Below are 17,496 nucleotides of genomic sequence, written 5' to 3' on the forward strand. Positions count from 1 at the left end.
CGTAACTGCGAGGTCATTGACCTTACCGCGCAAAATTTAAAAAGAAAAAACATCCGATAAAAAAAGGAAAAGGTTTATTAACAATAAAATAAATAATAACAAACAACCTTTCTTTATTAATTAATTATAAATCTAATTTTGGATTTGTTGGAGTCGGAGATATTTCATCTTCTTTTTCATCATCTTCATCACTATCGTTTTCTTCATCTGAAATAAATCATGAAAATAATCCAACATCATCTTAATTATTACTAAAAATTTAATTTACATATATTTTAATCGAGTTAATTAATGTAATTTGTGATAATTACGCGTGATTATTTTTCATCTAAACATTATTAATTCGCGTGTATATAAATTAATTATTTTCCATATCTACAAGAGAGTGAGTCGAGAGAGAGGAAGGTGACGATGATTAGGCTTAAATATATTTAAAAATAATTAAGATCATAGCGTTAAAAATGATTTTAGAAATTTGATGGTGAAAAAGTCTTCCCAATTGCCAAGAATATATTCGGCAATGGCAACATAAGCGGCCACGATAGAACCCACTAAGTAAGCCAATGAAGGACTGCGTTTAAAGATGATGCATGTGGCGATAAAAAGTCCAAGATAAGTAACATAACGAGCCAAATTAGCGTGGAGGGCTTTTTTCCACATGGCTTTTTCTAAAGAGCCACCACAAATTGAATTTCATTGATTTGCATTTTTGTTTTATATTTTAGAGAAAAAGGAAAATTAAACGAAAACAGACAGTTAAAAAATGATGACCTTTTGACCCACAATTAGGAATAAAATTAAGAAGAAAAAAAAGACTTTCTCACCAACACAAACTCCTTCCTTTAAGAAAAATCCATCAGCACACTTTATGCACATGTCTGGACCATCTCCTGTACATCCGTTACACGTTTTGTCACATTCTGAATAAAATTTACAAATATTAGCACTAATTCTGAAGAAATAATAATTTATCGTTAGTTACCCATGCATATATAAGATCCATCCGTATTAGCGCAGAATGTATTTCCACTGCAAGGAGATTTGGGCAATTCAATACATTCATCAACATCAGTGCATCCATATTCCGGAAGATGCTGATATCCATCCGCGCAAACTTCGCAAGCTTTTGGTCCTCCTTCTCTGCAATGTCCTTTGCAAGCCTTATGGCATTTACTGCACTCCCAATGTAGTATCTCTTCATCCTCTTTCACCTTAGTTTCATTCCTAAAATATCCAGTAGCGCACAAATCGCAGAGTTCTCCCGTATACCCCTCATTGCATTTACAATCTCCAGATCCTTTTCTGGTGCCTGCTCCCTGAAGAGTAATTTTTGTTCTCAATTAAGTGTCTGTAAATAAGGAAGAAATGATGTAGAGAAGCTCTTACTTTACATTTACCGTGTCCAGAACATGGATTTTCAATTCCACCTTTACAAGGTTTACATTCAGCTCCATAGTGACTAGGCGGGCAACAAACTTTTAAATTGTCTATACATAAAAACTTGTGCAGATCACGTTCGTCTTTCTTGCGTTTAAACCACCATTCTTCAATTAAACTTTCGCGTTCTTCCGCTAAAGAATGGCACTGATCTTGAGCTTTATCTATATTGGAGCATAGCTTCTCTTGAATTTCTACCAATCGCAGTTCGCTATTAGCGTAATTTCCTAATCTACTTTCTTCCCAATCAGCATCACCCCCTTCAAATTTTCCCCTTTGTGTTTCATCCATTCCCTTAAAATTAGCAAAATTTTAATGAATTCGAGATTAAATAGACAAAATTAGGCTTAAAATTCCTTACTTTTTGGAAGGAATTAACTAAAGTTCTACATAATTGACAGGGAGGTAGGATATCATTTTTCTTTGATAGTTTATCGCTGACTTTCTTATGTAGGTTTTTCGTGGCTATTGGTTGATCCGGTAGTGTTAAAGCAACTTCTTTCACTACTATACATACTATTATTAAGTATAAAACCCAAGAAACGTTTAAATTCCTAATTATAACACGCGATATGGCTTTGGAAACAAGCATCCTCAAAGACTGTAGCACCTGAAAAGAGGAAATTCAGGGGTAAAAGTAGGCCGAGGCTTAGTATAAATGCTCCGTTTTTGTAAAGTTTCAGTTAATTTTAATATGTTTAAATTAAAAAGATATGTAAAATAGCTTTATTTATATGTTTTCGAATGATTTTAATTATTTTCAAAAGAAAGAAAGATGGTAAATTAATAGAAACATACCTGTCACCGCGATACTGCATTCATACCGGGAATCTTACATCTATTTTTTGTTAGTGGTATGAGGCGCTTTCTTATTGGATGAAATGTATGCCCGCGGATTTTAATGAAGTAAAAACAATGCAAAGGCTTAGGCATAAAAATACAACTTTATTTATTTATTTATTATTCAAAATAGATTTCTAAGAAAATGAGCAATTAATAAAAAAGATTTATTGGACTTTTTCATCAGTATGTTTCCATGTGGGCTTAGTTTTATCAAAAAATGATTTTATTCCATGTTGAGCGTCAGTCATGGCTAAATTATTAATCATAATGCACTCTCCATCCCTTTACAATTTAAAGCCCTAATTAGTCCCCAAGATACTTTGGTTATTATTATTAGTATCTTACTTGTAAGCCGACTCTATATTCAAATTTATTTGTTTGTAAAAAAACTCCTTCCCCAAAGCAAGAACAGATTTACTTTTTGACAATATGGAATCAGTTATTTTCTTTGTCTAATTAATAAAATTGATTAATCCCAGTCCCGCGCCAATTATTTAATTAACTTAATTACGTGTTCCTCAATATCATCATCAGGTACAACTTTACTGACTAATCCACTTCTTAATGCTTCTAAAAAAAATTATATACCCCAATGTTTTGAATATAATTTATATTTATATTCAACTATACCATGGATAAAGAATGCGCGTGCGGAAATTTGTTTTCACGCTATAGGATCGGCAACTCCCTAACTCGGGCGACAGCTTATTCTGTATATACTCTGTTACAACATGGGTTGTCAGCACGCGCAAAGCTAGGTCTCTATGAAACCTAGCCTTGCGCGTGCTGACAAGAGACAAAAAACTTCAGGATCTTCAGGATTTAAAATCGTTTAAAATATCCTGAAGTTTTTTATCTGTTGTCAGCACGCGCAAAGCTAGGTTACATCGAGACCTACCTTTGCGCGTGCTGACAACCGATGTTGTAACAGAGTATATACAGAATAAGCTGTCGCCCGAGATAGGGAGTTGCCTATCCTGTAGAGCGAAAACAAATTTCCTCACGCGGATTCTTTATCCATGACTATACCCTGAGCATCAATTAATTCTCCAGTTAATAACATATATGCTGCAACTTTTCTAGGAACAGCTAATGCTACACCAGGAGTAGAGCAAAATAGTCCCACAGAAGCTCTTCATAATAATTGAAAATTAGGCTTATTCTAATAAAATTAAATCCTATTTAAAAATTAACTAACCCTGGAGTGGAAAATTTAGAGCTTTCAGTTGCAATAGCGATATCGCATGATGCTACTAACTGGCATCCAGCAGCAGTTGCCAATCCTGATACTTGGGCAATAACGGGAATTGGAAGTTTTTGAATTGAAAGCATTACCTCTGAACATTTAGCAAAGATTTTTTGCTGTAATGCTATCCCATTTTCGCTTTTCTTTATTTAATAGCAAAGTCATTAACGCCTCGAAACTACCTAAAGTCTCTGGTATTAAATATTCTTACTAATTCTTTCAAATCATGACCCGCAGAGAAAACATTTCCTTTCCCATTAAGTACAATGCATCTTAAACCCTCATTTGAATTCTTAGTTAAATCCTGATGTAATGACTGCAGCATATCCAATGATAATGCGTTTCTAATAGCTCTTTAACATTAAATCTTAACTGAAACAAATTTACTTAAAAAATACCTTTTCTTAGGATTATTAAGAGTGATGTATCTCACTCCATCCACTTCCCTGGCAACCGTTAAGCCTTGGCTTTCACTACTATTACTAATCCCACAGCTCCTCTTTCATAGAGAAAAATAATTTCAATGATAAAGCTACGAAAACTCACTGCTAAGAAGCCTAAATAAAATAATTTAAAACTTACGATTAAGCATTTTCTAACGAATCTAAGCTTCATTAAAGCTGACATCTTGAAGGCAAGACTTTAGGTGTGTAGCAGACGACAGCAGACCGGCATTATCACGTCACGTGACGTTGATAAAATGAATGGCGGGAACTTGAAATTGTTGATACAATGCGAAAGTTTATGAATCCATTAAACCCGGTGATTTTCATAAAAATAATCAACCGAGATTTAATGGACCTACCAGTTTCGTTTGGTTCTAGATGTTTGAATGCTATGCTTTGGTTCCACGTTTGGAAAAACTTCCTTCTGTTGTTCAATGTGTTTGTTTGTTTCTTCCATCCATATTTTGTTTTTGATGATTTATTGCGAAAAAAACGGGACGATATAACCCGGTGATTTTATTAATTCAAAGTCAACCGAGGCTACATCGACCTAATTACTTCGCTGTCTTCAGTGTTCTTCATTAAGGATGATATTAGACGCACATCAACCAACCGATGAAACCCGGTGAGTTCAAGTTCACTAACCAGGGAATCATCGGCTGGATGATTAGGCCTTGCAGTTGCTGCTACTCTTCCTCTTTGCAGTATTTGGGCGATAATTAACAGACCGTTTGTAACCCGGTGGTGAACTTTTATAGGGAGCACTACCGAGGTTACATCGGTCTAATAATTATGCTCATGGGTTTGTTCGGTGCGTTCCGATGCAGTTGTTGAAACTTAGGTATGCAAATTACAACTTCGGCTGGGTGGGCCACGTTTGTATGGACAAAAGTTTCCCGGTGCTGAATTTTACACACAAAACCGAAACCCTCTTACCCACGCAAACTGTGGCGATTTATGCATTACCATTAAGGCCAACATTCATGTTGTATTGTTATTGTCAACATGGGACCGATAGGGTACCGGTACGAGAATAAAATGCACGTCACAGGAAACCTATTGGCCTCATATGGACAGACAGACAGAGACACCGGTCTAAACTATTAAATAGTACGGCATAAATAGGCTTAGTAGCGAAATGCCGCCAATATGGGACGAAATAGGAAACCGGTACGTTTATAAAGCTTTAATAGCCACGTAACTGGAAACCTATTCGCCTCACAACGGACACCAATCATAATTAGGCTAGGTTAATAATAATTATATATCACAGGAAAGCTAATGCCCTCATACAAGACACTGGGCCAGTAAGGCACAAACAAACAATTACGAAATGCCACCAATATGGAACGAAATAGGAAAAGGGGACGTAACTTTAGGGTGACAAGTTTTATTATGAACACAAACCAAAATATACGTAAGCCTTATCACTAACTGAACGAAAGGTTCAAGCCTAAAACAATGTATCATGCACGATTAAGCAATTTGAATGTTGGCGCCACAAATGAAAGCGCTAGATGGCGTTAGTTCTTGTGTTTTACTGGATGCTTGACGCCCGGTGGTGTTTTATAAAATTACAAGACCGGGAATCAATCACCTAATAATAACACATTTATCGTAGTATCTTGCAATTTAATCTCTTGAAATTTGGTATAAAAAGATAAGCCTAAAATTTGTGTATTTCAAACTTCAGATAGATGTCCGCTATTACCTAACAGATTCAAAATTTGAAAAAAAATTCTAGTTTAGATCTCATTGGCTAACAACTAAAGTGGGAGGAGTTCAGATGTAATTTCTTTCAGCAACCATTTTTCCTTAACGATTAAAAAAATGCCTAGGCGTTGTGTAAAGGCACGCTATGAAGAAATTTCTTAAATTTCTGGACGGGACAAAACGACAATGCTCGCAGCGATAATTAGTAGGATTAAGCTTCCATTTTTATTAATAAAAAATGTTAACCACCAAACAAAAATGATACAATAAAACGAATTTAAAATAAATTGCGATACGTCGACGTTTCGTTGAGCAAGGCCTGAAAAAATGGATGAGTGTGGATCTAGTCATGACTAGATAACCCACATGGACTAGAAACACAATCACCCACTATTAACAGACAAAAACGGTCATAAAAATTCGAAATTGCACTATCATCAGTCATATATAATCCTCGAAAAAGCCAGCCAAAGGTTTCGGTTCGATAAGTTGAATCAACAGGTAGATTGCGGTCCGTCGACAATAGATAAAGGGCGGTGGTAGCCAGGGAAACTTTGGGGAATTCCTTTACACAATCGGTAAAACGCTAAGATAAGCTAAGCCTAAATTAACTGATAAAACTTTGGGTTAACTAGATAAAATGTTAACTAATTCTGGCGCGAATATTACCTTGGGGTTCGCGATTAATTTAAGAACTAGGCTTAGGGTTCCTGAAACCGTTGACGGGACGGGAAACAAAAATGGCGGCCGAGACGCGTTCGGCGCGCGCGCGAAGTACCCGATTCCCGAAAAAAGTTTTCGGCACCAGCTTAACTTTTGGCGGGACGAGGGAGAGATCGCGAGCGTACGAGCTGGTGACTAGTCCTAACTTCTACGGAGTTCGGAGAGAGAAGAAATGAAAACGGCGGGAGAAAAAAAGGACCGTCACTCAATTACGCCCGTACGTGGGAACGTAAGGCCCAATAAGCTGCCGCGCCGTGGTATGTCGGACCCCGAGGGTACGAGAACTTCTAGGGGGAAGGACCCATCCCTCTAGCTCCTCCGCCCGCGGTTCCCCCTTTTTTCGCTAAGCCTAAAAATCTCCCCTTTATTTTCCGAAAACTACCACCCCTCCATACTAAAGGAATGCTAGCCGAAGGTTTTGGGGGAAAAAATACTACGCAGTCCTCCAAAAAAGACGGATTTTCCCGCGCACGGCGTCTTTTTTCTACTAGATGTGATCACGGCTATCCTTAATTACTTTTCCCGCCAAAAAATACTTTCGTCTCACATTAACATCGCGCGCCAAAATCGATATTCCTATACGGGACCTTTTCGCTAAGCCTTGGCAATGAAATATCTAAGAGACACGTAGCCGGTGTTTTGAAGGAAGAAAATTCTCCCACTAGGCTAAGGCCACCCACCCGCGTTCTCTCTTTCTAGGAGTTGAAGTTCACTGTCTACGTTAATGTTTCCCGGCTAAAAAAATCCCGCGGAAAAGAGCGCGTAACCGCGTACGGAGGGACTTCGAAGCGAGACTACGGCGGCGAATTTTTTGGGCATCTTCTAGCTAGCATCGTGGTCCTTTTTCTCACCCTCCCTATCGGCCGCTTCAAGATTTACCCCCACTAGAAAACCGGTTGTAGCCTCGGGTTGGAAAACTTGGCGCGTAAAAAAAAAAGCTTAGCGTAGGCCCTGTGGTCCGAACACCACCGAGATGCTAAAAACGCTGTTTTTTAAGAATAAAGAAAACCTAGGCCTACCATCTTCTATCCCCACCCCCTAAATTAAAAGATAGCCTTATGATTTTTTCACTGCCCAGTGATGAATTTGGAACAAATGTCTTATAAGAATGACATTCTAAATTTTAATTACGATAACTACTTTTTATATTAGCTAAACCTTTTTCCGCCCCAATATATCGGCGCCATGCTACTCCCTAAGCCAATCGAAGATAAGCCGGCCAATTTTCGAATTAACGCGGGAAAAACACTCTGAAATGGGACAAATTTCCCGCCTGAATCTAATGCATTTTCGATATTTTCATAACTTAGTTTTTGTCTGCTTCAAGATAGCCTTATACAAACAATTCTTCCGCCTAGAATAACGCTAAACCAAAAAAAAAAAAAAAATATATTGGTACTCACTCATTTTTCGGCGAAATTGTTGTCCTTCGCAGTTATCTTAAACGCGGGGACGATTCCTCAGTTCAATTTGTTTTTATATTGTTCTTATTTCACGATTAAACTAAAGTGAACCGAATTTAAAACCCGCCGAAATCGCGCGATAAATACCGCTTAACTAAAGGCAATTTATAACCAAATGCTTTTTAATCCGTATACCAGTGAAAATGGTCTACGAACAAGTCTTAATCCAAGATTAGTTTAGCTAAACTAAAAAGCCATTTGGTGATGAATTACCGTACCAACTACCGAAAAGAATTACCGTACCAAATATCGAAAAAAATTACAAGTCCCAAACTATATCCTCCGACTACGAAGAAATTTTCTAAGTCCCGAGCCGGCTTACGAAAAAGTTAAGTTTAAGTCCAACGTAAGGGAGTCCGGCAAACCTTTCCGATAAGTCACGGGACAGAGTGAAGTTCTTCGTAGTTAAACTAATATTTAATGTCCCTATTGAAGAGGGTCCCTTATATATAGAGCAGCGGAGAAACGCCCGTAGTTAAGATGGTCACATGTCCACACGTTAAACTAATAGCGTCATCTCTTCCAGAACAGGTAGGACTCTCCAAGATCGACCTACATTGTCTAGGCTGACCTAGACCCTGTATAGAGTGACCTTCGACACCTGCAAGCCCCAAATGAAGACCCCCAAAAAATCAGGGGTGGGCTAACAAGAACGGGTTAATTCTGGGTACTCAGAATTTTTCCACCAAACTCTCCAGGGACACTTCTTTGGCTGGGACAAAAGGCTAGCTCGCTCGCTCGCTCTCTTACTTGACAAAAAGCAATTTTTGGGGAATTTTGTGATTTTCGATAAAGGCAAACAACCAAACCCCCTAGTACCGTGACAACTAGAAGCTTAACTCGTTTCCTACAGTATATAGAAGTGTTTGCTCTTTTGAAGAAAAAATAATCTTACAGTTCAAAGTTCAACTCCTAGTTCTAACAATTGATCGACTCATTATGGGTTTTTGATATTTTGCCCCTTTTAAAATACGTACAATAAACTTTTCACGGGGGCCTCAAATATCAGATAATATTTTTGTTTGTCATTTTCTTTAAACAGATGTCGAAATTTTTATGAAATTTATTTTAGGAAATATAGCCAATATTTGTGTAAAGTTTATAGTTTGCTAAGCCCACTTAAAAATACAGATAAGGAAGTCATGAGAAACTTTCAAAATTAGGCCTAAAGCAAACACTCTGGTCGTTTTGTTACCAACGGAAGTAATGGTCACTCTTTAAGACAATGGAATCCCCATGTTTGGGAATGTGTTTTAGTTTTACCAATACGCTCAAAGAGTATAAAGGTAATATGGTCTTCCCGTGATAACTGATATAGTACAGCCTTTGAGGGGCTTGGTTGGTCTATTAGTTTCCATTTGCATATAACCTTAACGTGGCTTGTTTTTGCCGCCATTACCGTTGAAAACCCACCAATATGCTCAAAGAGTATGAAGGTAGTATGTAGGGTCTTCCCGCGATATAGCCTTTGAGTGGGTTGGATGGAATAGTATTTCCCATTTGAATATAACCTCCATGTTGCTTGTTTTTTCCCGCCATTAATGTGGAAAAACCAACCCAAAGAGTATGAAGGTAATATGGTCTTCCCGCGATATAGTATAGCCTTTGAGGGGCTTGGTTGGTCTATTCATGGAACTAACTAACGCTAGCGTTAGTTAGTTCCATGGTCTATTAATTCAATTTTGAATATAACCTCAACGTGGCTTGTTTTTGCCGCCATTACCGTTGAAAAACCACCAATATGCTCAGAGAGTATGAAGGAAGTATGTATGGTTTTCTAGCGATATATCCTTTGAGTGAGTTGGTTGGAATGGTATTTCCCATTTGAATATAACCTCACGTGGCTTTTGCCGCCATTACCGTTGAAAACCAACAAGATGCTCAGAGAGTATGAAGGTAGTATGGTCTTCCAGCCTTTGAGGGGCTTGGTTGGTCTATTAATTCAAATGTGAATATAACCTTTTGAAAAATCACCAACATGCTCAAAGAGTATAAAGGTAATATGGTCTTCCCGCGATATAGCCGTTGAGTGGCTTAGCTGGTCCATTAATTTAAATTTAATCTAACTGGTTCGGTTTTCGTTGTTTTCTTTTATTTTCATTTAAAAATCACCAACGTTCTCAGAGAGTATAAGGGTAATATGGTCGGGAATTTCCAAGAATACCACCCACCTCTCAGATTTTATGGTTTGGTTTTTTGGAAAGTATATGAGGTGGTCTCCCAGCCTTTGAGTGGCTTGATTGAATAATTAATTCCGATTTGAAAGGTGGTTCCGTTTCACAGTGGTTAACGTTTAACAACCACCAACATGCTCAGAGAGTATAGAGAGAGGAGCTATGGCTTTGAGTGGCTTGGTTGGCCTATTAATTTCAATTTCATTACATATACTCTTGGACTTGTTCAGTTTTTCCACGGTTTCCGTTTAAAAACTCTAACCCGCTCAAATAGTATAGAGATAAGGTCTATCTCGAGCTTTCAAGTGCCTTCGTTTTAACTCCGAAATTCACAAACAAAGGCGCGCAATAAAGATTCATTGTCCTTAAGTGGCTTATTTAGATTTCTCTAAATTTCTGTAGTTTTATTAGAACAAACCAAGCCACTCAATCATTATAAATAATAAATGAACTCACCTTCGAATATTAATCACGAAAACTAAAAGAAAACCAACCGGGGTTTCAAAGTCACTTTAAAATGCCACTTTCACAATCTCAATTAAATTTAAATAATACATTAAATATTGATTGAAATCACAAGCGCCCATCAATTAAAATAAAATAAAATAAATTCAATATGGCGTCGTCTTCTCTCGCATCCAATATGGCGGAAGGACCGAAAAGGGGGGCTTTATAGGGGCCCAAAGGGGTAGGGCCCATAGTTATAGTAGCGTCCGTAAGGTAATTGAAAGCCCGAGTTGAAATTAAACGTAAAATCTATTGTTAAAAGCAGCGCTACGTAACTTTACGTGGTTCAAACGTATCATTTTAAACCGTATTTGCTTATTTTGGGCGCTTGGGACCTCCTCAATTTTTATTTTTAATTTTTTTTAAAAAAAAGTCAACATTTGTTTGTAAGGGGAACGGCATATGTTGCTAGTATCCCTTGAATCTGGCTTTTATTAGGGTTAAAATCACCCTGAAAGTTCAATTAATGTTAAGCCTAATTCTATATGAAACCATACACGGTAGGGGTCACGTTAGAAACCACCTTTAACCCTCGAAGAAATTCGGCTATGGGACCAACTTCGCTGTTACCAACTGAAAGCAATTGATGATTGGTCCATACGTAGTGGAAATTGGAATCCCTACCCTGGTCTCGCTAACTCCCTGCCTTCCATAGTGCATTTACTATCTGCTTTCAAGGTCTCTGCCTCGTTTCCCGCCAAAAATATTTTCTGCCCAACCCTCCAAGGAATTCTATTTTTAGAAACATTCTTTGAATAGCCATCGACAATCTGCCTCCATCCATTCAAATCTCCACCCCTTCTGACCTTTTAACCCCTATTTTTAAGAAGGCCAGCTATTGCTAAAATGCTAACCCTAAAACCCCCGGAGTTTTAACCCCACCCGGGTTTTTTTTTCTTTTTTATTTCCCATTTACAAAATTTCAACAGAAAACCTCGAAATAGCATCTGAATTTTCTGACCTTGGCCATGAAAATGAGAGAGAGAGCATTATTGTCAAGGGGTTCGTTACTCTTTGGGTCCAAATTTCTTAATAGTTTCTAATGTCCTATATCGTACTAAGGTATCATAGCAATAATTGTCCTATACAGAATAATACCAAGAAGTGATATCTAGTTTATTAAAATCTAATAAACTAGATATCACTTCTTGGTAATACTAACTAATTGGGCACCAAATCAACGCGGACTTGGTTTTAAAATTAGACAGAGTTTTGGACAGAAATAAGACCTTTGGTAATTTTAACACTAATTGCAAACGCTTTGATAAAGGTACCCAAAATTAAATTGGTCCTACATTAACCAGATCTCCATTGATTAAGATTTTCATACCCACATGGGCCACCTTGATAAGGGGTCCAGAATATAGCAACTAAAGAGTTTAGAACCTCTCGGATTTCTGGTACCAAGGTTTTCTTAGTACAAAGCGTCCCTTCGGTACAGTACCCATTAAAGTAGCACCATATTGTTCCGCGGCATCTCGCATTGGGGGCAAACAAAAATCGAAATTTTTGGAAACTTTGACAAGACACCCTGGGTTTTCTGGCTTAATTTCGTTTAGTAAAAGGACTTTAGGTATTTGAACAAAGAGTGAAAGAATTTACTTACTTTCAGTGACAAGAAATAAGAAAACCAACGAAACTTTGTCGCGTGAAAATACGTCGAGAAAATAATTATTTTTACAAAAATTTAGGCACTAGTTACAATTTGAAAATATCGTTTTTAACTAAAAAGAAACTGATAGAACGAAACGTTTTATATCTATTTTCCTGAAGTTTATAATCTAATATTTAAGGATGAGTTCAAAGGTCACGAGAAAACAGTATCGTATCATCATTATTGGCGAAATTAAATAAATAAATTGTTTCTAAAACAAATAAAATTATTGGTTGAAATAATTAAATTTCTCGGGGGGAAAAACAAGGCACTAACCACTCCTCCCCACTCTATCTTAGGTAATAAAGCTCGTGGGGTTAACCACTAAATGGATCTAAAAGGATGGAACACAGTCAGTCCCAGTAACTTGAAACTACAAATAATGAGGGGCTAACCACTAAAATAAGGAAAAAATATTTGTTCGTACTGTTGGTTGGCGGGGTATTTGACACCTAAGTGAATAACCCCTCGAATTTAGTCAATAAGGGGCTAACCACTAAAATAAGGAAAAAATATGGAATATGTTTTTAAATTTTTGTTCGTATTGTTGGTAGGCGGGGTATTTGATACATGTGAATAACCTCTCGAATTTAGTCAATAAAAGTTGATAGCGAGGTTTGAAATACTTCATGATTTTGATCAGAAAAACATTTTTATGTATGCATAAAAACAATTTACACACACTGTTAAAATATTTAGGGATTCTAAAGGTCATGGTTAAACGTTCTGGAATATTCTATATATTTAGTAAGTGTTCCTATTTCTATTCGAAGCTCGCTTTAATTTGTGACTAATTTCTGGGGGTTTTCTTTATCGCCATTTCGACATATTTATATTTTATAAATAATGTCTCGATTTAATCTTAAAGAGTTAGTGACACAGTGTCGTCACTGACAGACGGACACGTATCAATACTTTTAAAACTAAAAAAAAAACTTTAAAATACTTTACATGGTTGCCATTAAACCTCAATTCCCGGACCAATTTTAATTTCTCCTTTTATTTGCATATAAATAAGCCAAATAGCCAATAAGAAAATTACCCAACTAATATGTGGATTCTAACAACTTTAAAATTCCCTGATATTTTCAAAGTCCTTGACTTTACCATGATTGCCAGGTACTGTGTTGCAACCATGATTAAGTGTAACCACCATAGGCTTTTCGATACAATTTTCAGACTAGGATGATTCTTAAAATTTACACAAGGAGACCTGGCTCTTGACTTCACCAGGGAGTCCGGTCTCCTTTCGTAAATGGTATAAATCCTCCTAGTCTGAAAACTACGCATAGAATTTAGAAATAAAATTATTTTAAGCATTTCAGTATCTCTTTAAATTACTAGAAGAAGAAAAAAAAATCCCGCAGCGCGTCCCTTAGGCTTTAAGCAAAAGGTACGCTAAACATTTTCCAGACTAAAATTTCATGGGGAATTGATAGTACTATTCAACTTGAACGGTCGTTTTGAAATAACAAAGGATTATAGCTTTGCCCGTGGTAGAGACTAAAAGTCGAAAATACCCATCATCTTTACCTGAGAATTACACTAGGCTCTCTCTCTTGAGAAAAACAGGTTTTAGTGGAAAACGTTCACAGGTGAGGTAGAGGGTGTGGGGTGGAAGGCGGTGATATTGTGGGTCAAATACATTGCTTGTACTCTCTGGTGGCCATTAAGGGATCCACCCCGAATTTGCTTGAAGTTTAATAGCGAAATGCCGGTATAAGCTAGTACCTTTTCGTATGGAATTCTTAGATTGGTTCTAAAATAGCGTCCAAAATGGACTCCTCAAAAAATACTTTCTCTAACATTCTAACAACAAGTAACTCCACTTCACTTGAGAAGAAAGAAAAGACTACTTTCTTTTCTATACGATTTTAATATTACGTGTTAATACGCCAATAATTTCCTCCTGAATTTTAAGAAACAGTTGCTGAAATACTTGAAAATAATTAAATTTAAATAATGTTTTTCAATTTTTCTTCTGGCTTTAAATAAACGATTTTCATAATTAAAGCCAAAATGGACTCCTCAAAAATACTTTCTCTAAAATTCTAACAACAAGTTAAAATAACTCCACTTCACTTGAGAAGAAAGAAAAGACTACTTTCTTTTCTATACGATTTTAATATTACGTGTTAATACGCCAATAATTTCCTCCTGAATTTTAAGAAACAGTTGCTGAAATACTTGAAAATAATTAAATTTAAATAATGTTTTTCAAATTTTCTTCTGGCTTTAAATAAACGATTTTCATAATTAAAGCCAAAATGGACTCCTCAAAAATACTTTCTCTAAAATTCTAACAACAAGTTAAAATAACTCCACTTCACTTGAGAAGAAAAGACTAATTTCTTTTCTATACGATTATAATATTAAGTGTTAATACGCCAATCCTGAAATTTCAGAAACATTTGCTAAAACACTTGAAGTTGAAAATAATTAAATTTTAAATGTTTTTCAAATTTTCTTCTAGCTTTAAATAAAAGATTTTCTTCATATTTAAAGCCAGTCGTACACGTCTTCAACAATTAACATAAAACAAACATTGCTGAGCTTAATTCTAACTTGAGGCAACAAAAGTGACGCGAATTAACGTCATTGTGACACGAAACAACTCATCATCAATGGTTTCTGAACCATTTTTTTTTTCTAATGGAATTTGGGCCAAAATCCGTTTATGGCTACGCTAAGTTGAATCCACTAATAATTGTAACAAACCAGAATAAAAATGGTAGGATATATTTTTGGAGCGTTTTTTCATATAGACAATAATTAATTTCATTCCCACATGAATAACGATCTAAAGTGTTTATAGTTGGTCGTATTTGTACTATGTTGCATTAGGTTTATGAAATAAATTCATAAAAAATGTGGGGTGGTTGTAGGAGGTCAGTCATTGGTTGAATGCTTTTGACTCTGGAATCAGTTTTTCTTTCTTTTTTCAATACTATTTCAGTCAGGTGGTGTGGTGGTCTTCGAAGCATGACCACGAATTCGAATTTTTGTCTATTTTTAACGCGTTCCAAAGCCTAAAACTGGAAAAGGCTTAACTACAATCTCGGAACAGACACTTGTTGAAATAAATTACGCAACAACTTACACCTACACAATGAATAAAAGATCAAAGACCTTTTTCCTGCCTGATTAATTAGATTTATAAATTAATGTAAATGCATTATTTTAATTAACCGTGAAAAAAAATTATATATATTCAAGGTATGGTAGAAAAATGGATGGATGCCTTTGAACGCACGTGCCAGCTCCCGCCAAATTTTATCTTTCCCTTTTCCCGCCTTTTATTGCTGAAAATTCCGAAACTTTCCACTTTCGCGGAAAAAATGAGATCATGAAAGACAGTTTCCTAGGTGGGGGCCTAACCTGACCCTAACTTCCACAGAGGGAGGGAAACTACTATACAACTTCCTAAAGAAAGAAAGAAAAAATACCCCGAAAACAACCCTGCTCTGAAAAGAAACTTTCAAAACCAAAGTGATTTCTTCCCTCCTCCCACTGTCAAAACGTCCATGGTCATACGAAGATCTTAGGAAGCTAAGCCTAAAGGGCAAGGTCAAGACCATAGATATAAGAAAATATATACCCTTAAATGTGATATCTAATGGTCAAAACTAACCACGAGAAAGTGAAGGATCATGTGTTATATTTTAAAAAAATGAGAATAGAAAGACCTTACTAAGCTAAGCCTAAAGGGCAAGGTCAAGACCATAGATATATGTAAAATATATACCCTTAAATATGATATCTATGGTCAAAACTAACCACGAGAAAATTAAGGATCACGTGTTATACTTTATAAAATGGCGCGCGAGAATTATACTTAAGCCTAATGTAATCTAAAATAAAAAAATGGCGGTAATTTGCTAAGCCTAACCTGCAGAGCGCTGCAAGGCCTAATATTTCCCCAACCAAGTTCAAGGTTGTCTCGTTTGAAGTTGAACAACCCGTCTGGTATATTTTAAACAAATTCGGAATAGAATTGACAGTCAGCGTTATTTTTACCTTCACCTTAATATAGCCGAAAACTACAAGGTGCCATTAGTATAAAGAGAAAACAGATGATGACGTTGCTATTGTTTCTAGTCTGGTGTGACGTAATTACTTTTCCATCCCCCTCCCCCCTTTGATTTTTACATATCATCAAAAATTCCCTGGGAATTATAAAAGTTCTTTAAAACCCGGTTTTTTTGTTATCAAAGGGATAGTTCTCCAAGCCACTGAAAGAGTACGAACCCCTTTTAGTTACGAGAATAAAAGTGTCTTAAAATGTTACTTTTTTTAAGACGGTAAACTTCAAGGAATTTCGGTAGAGAAATTAATATCTGAAATGTTAATAATGTGAGAGGTGCTTCTTAAGATACACATAAGACTCCATAGTTTTTCCCTCTCTCTTTTCAAAAAAAAGGGCGCAATCTCGAGTTCAGCTAGCATCCGGGTTAAGGGAGGCAAGCCTGACTTAAGGTTTTTATGCAAATTAACCTAGACTTAATTCTTGACTAAATATCTGGATATTTTTAGTCGAAACCTTTCTTAACTTCCCTATAGACCATTTCTGAAATTACATACAGAGAAACCAACACACAGGGGTAAGGTCGCCATTGGGGTACTTTTCTTCGCGCCTAGAAGCAACGCCAGTTCGATACCGAGTTCACTACACGCGGAAGGCTAGCCAACTTGAACTGCCTCTAGCGGTGCTTTTTGGAGAGAGGGAGAATACCCTAATGGTGGCCTCGCCCCTGTATATTGTTTTCTCTGTATGTAATTTCCGAAATGGTCTATATATTTCTAAGAACGTTAAAAACCAGAAATTAGACTCATAATAAATACAGTAAAGGGAAGACCACCGTTCTCCGTTTTTTGGAACTCAAGGAAGAAAATAGCCGGGGAAACCCTTTAATTGTAACAAGACTAGGAGGATTGATACCATTTACAACAGGAGGCGAGGCTACTTGGTACTGTACTTGGTCCTCCTACATAGCCTGGCTTCCTGGTGTAAATGGTATCAATCCTCCTAGCCTGAAAACTATGTATAATTAAAGGAAGCTGGATTAAAAATGAGGAGATTAAGAAAAAAATAAACCTTTCCTACAATATTCACTAGGGATTTCAAATAATTTATTTGTCCACAAGCAATTCCCCCCCCCCCCCGAGCACCACGAGTCACGACTGAACAATAAACAAAAAATAGTTAGTCCTAATAGTCATCTTCCCTTTAATTTCGTTACTGTCAATGATGCATCGAAGCCCGACGTCTCCAAAAAAAACTATCTCACAC

At 36.6% G+C, this 17,496-nt stretch overlaps 2 protein-coding genes and 1 long non-coding RNA gene across 4 annotated transcripts; all 3 read right to left on the minus strand.

Annotated features, from left to right (window-relative positions):
• Window positions 1-57: 57 nt before the first annotated feature.
• Window positions 58-2,356, minus strand: Creld (Cysteine rich with EGF like domains). 2 transcript variants are annotated; one of them, XM_089858983.1, is made up of 6 exons: window positions 2,236-2,355; window positions 1,799-2,047; window positions 1,387-1,731; window positions 983-1,316; window positions 825-920; window positions 58-207 (listed from the first exon to the last, which is right to left on the minus strand). In XM_089858983.1, the coding sequence occupies exons 2-6, from the start codon at window positions 2,027-2,029 to the stop codon at window positions 125-127; spliced, it is 1,089 nt and encodes a 362-aa protein (XP_089715109.1). In that variant the 5' UTR covers window positions 2,030-2,047; window positions 2,236-2,355; the 3' UTR covers window positions 58-124. The 2 variants fall into 2 exon arrangements, with proteins under 2 accessions (XP_089715109.1, XP_089715108.1); XM_089858982.1 differs by having other exon boundaries at window positions 185-668; window positions 2,236-2,356.
• A 6-nt stretch (window positions 2,357-2,362) lies between these two features.
• On the minus strand, window positions 2,363-4,214 carry LOC149610145 (enoyl-CoA hydratase domain-containing protein 3, mitochondrial-like). The gene is made up of 8 exons (XM_089858985.1): window positions 4,109-4,214; window positions 3,925-4,025; window positions 3,738-3,870; window positions 3,479-3,669; window positions 3,310-3,413; window positions 2,792-2,850; window positions 2,626-2,732; window positions 2,363-2,562 (listed from the first exon to the last, which is right to left on the minus strand). Exons 1-8 carry the CDS (start codon window positions 4,151-4,153, stop codon window positions 2,445-2,447), a joined length of 858 nt encoding a protein of 285 aa, XP_089715111.1. The 5' UTR covers window positions 4,154-4,214; the 3' UTR covers window positions 2,363-2,444.
• Window positions 4,215-5,570: 1,356 nt separating this feature from the next.
• Window positions 5,571-9,932, minus strand: LOC149610146 (uncharacterized). Its single transcript, XR_016376809.1, has 2 exons — window positions 8,085-9,932; window positions 5,571-7,965 (listed from the first exon to the last, which is right to left on the minus strand). It is a non-coding gene; the product is annotated as an uncharacterized LOC149610146 (long non-coding RNA).
• Between the last annotated feature and the right edge of the window lie 7,564 nt (window positions 9,933-17,496).

The sequence above is a fragment of the Phalangium opilio genome, unplaced genomic scaffold (genome assembly GCF_054372755.1).
Source record: "Phalangium opilio isolate 3A_F unplaced genomic scaffold, DU_Popi_V2 ptg000329l_1, whole genome shotgun sequence".
Lineage (NCBI taxonomy): Eukaryota > Metazoa > Arthropoda > Arachnida > Opiliones > Phalangiidae > Phalangium > Phalangium opilio.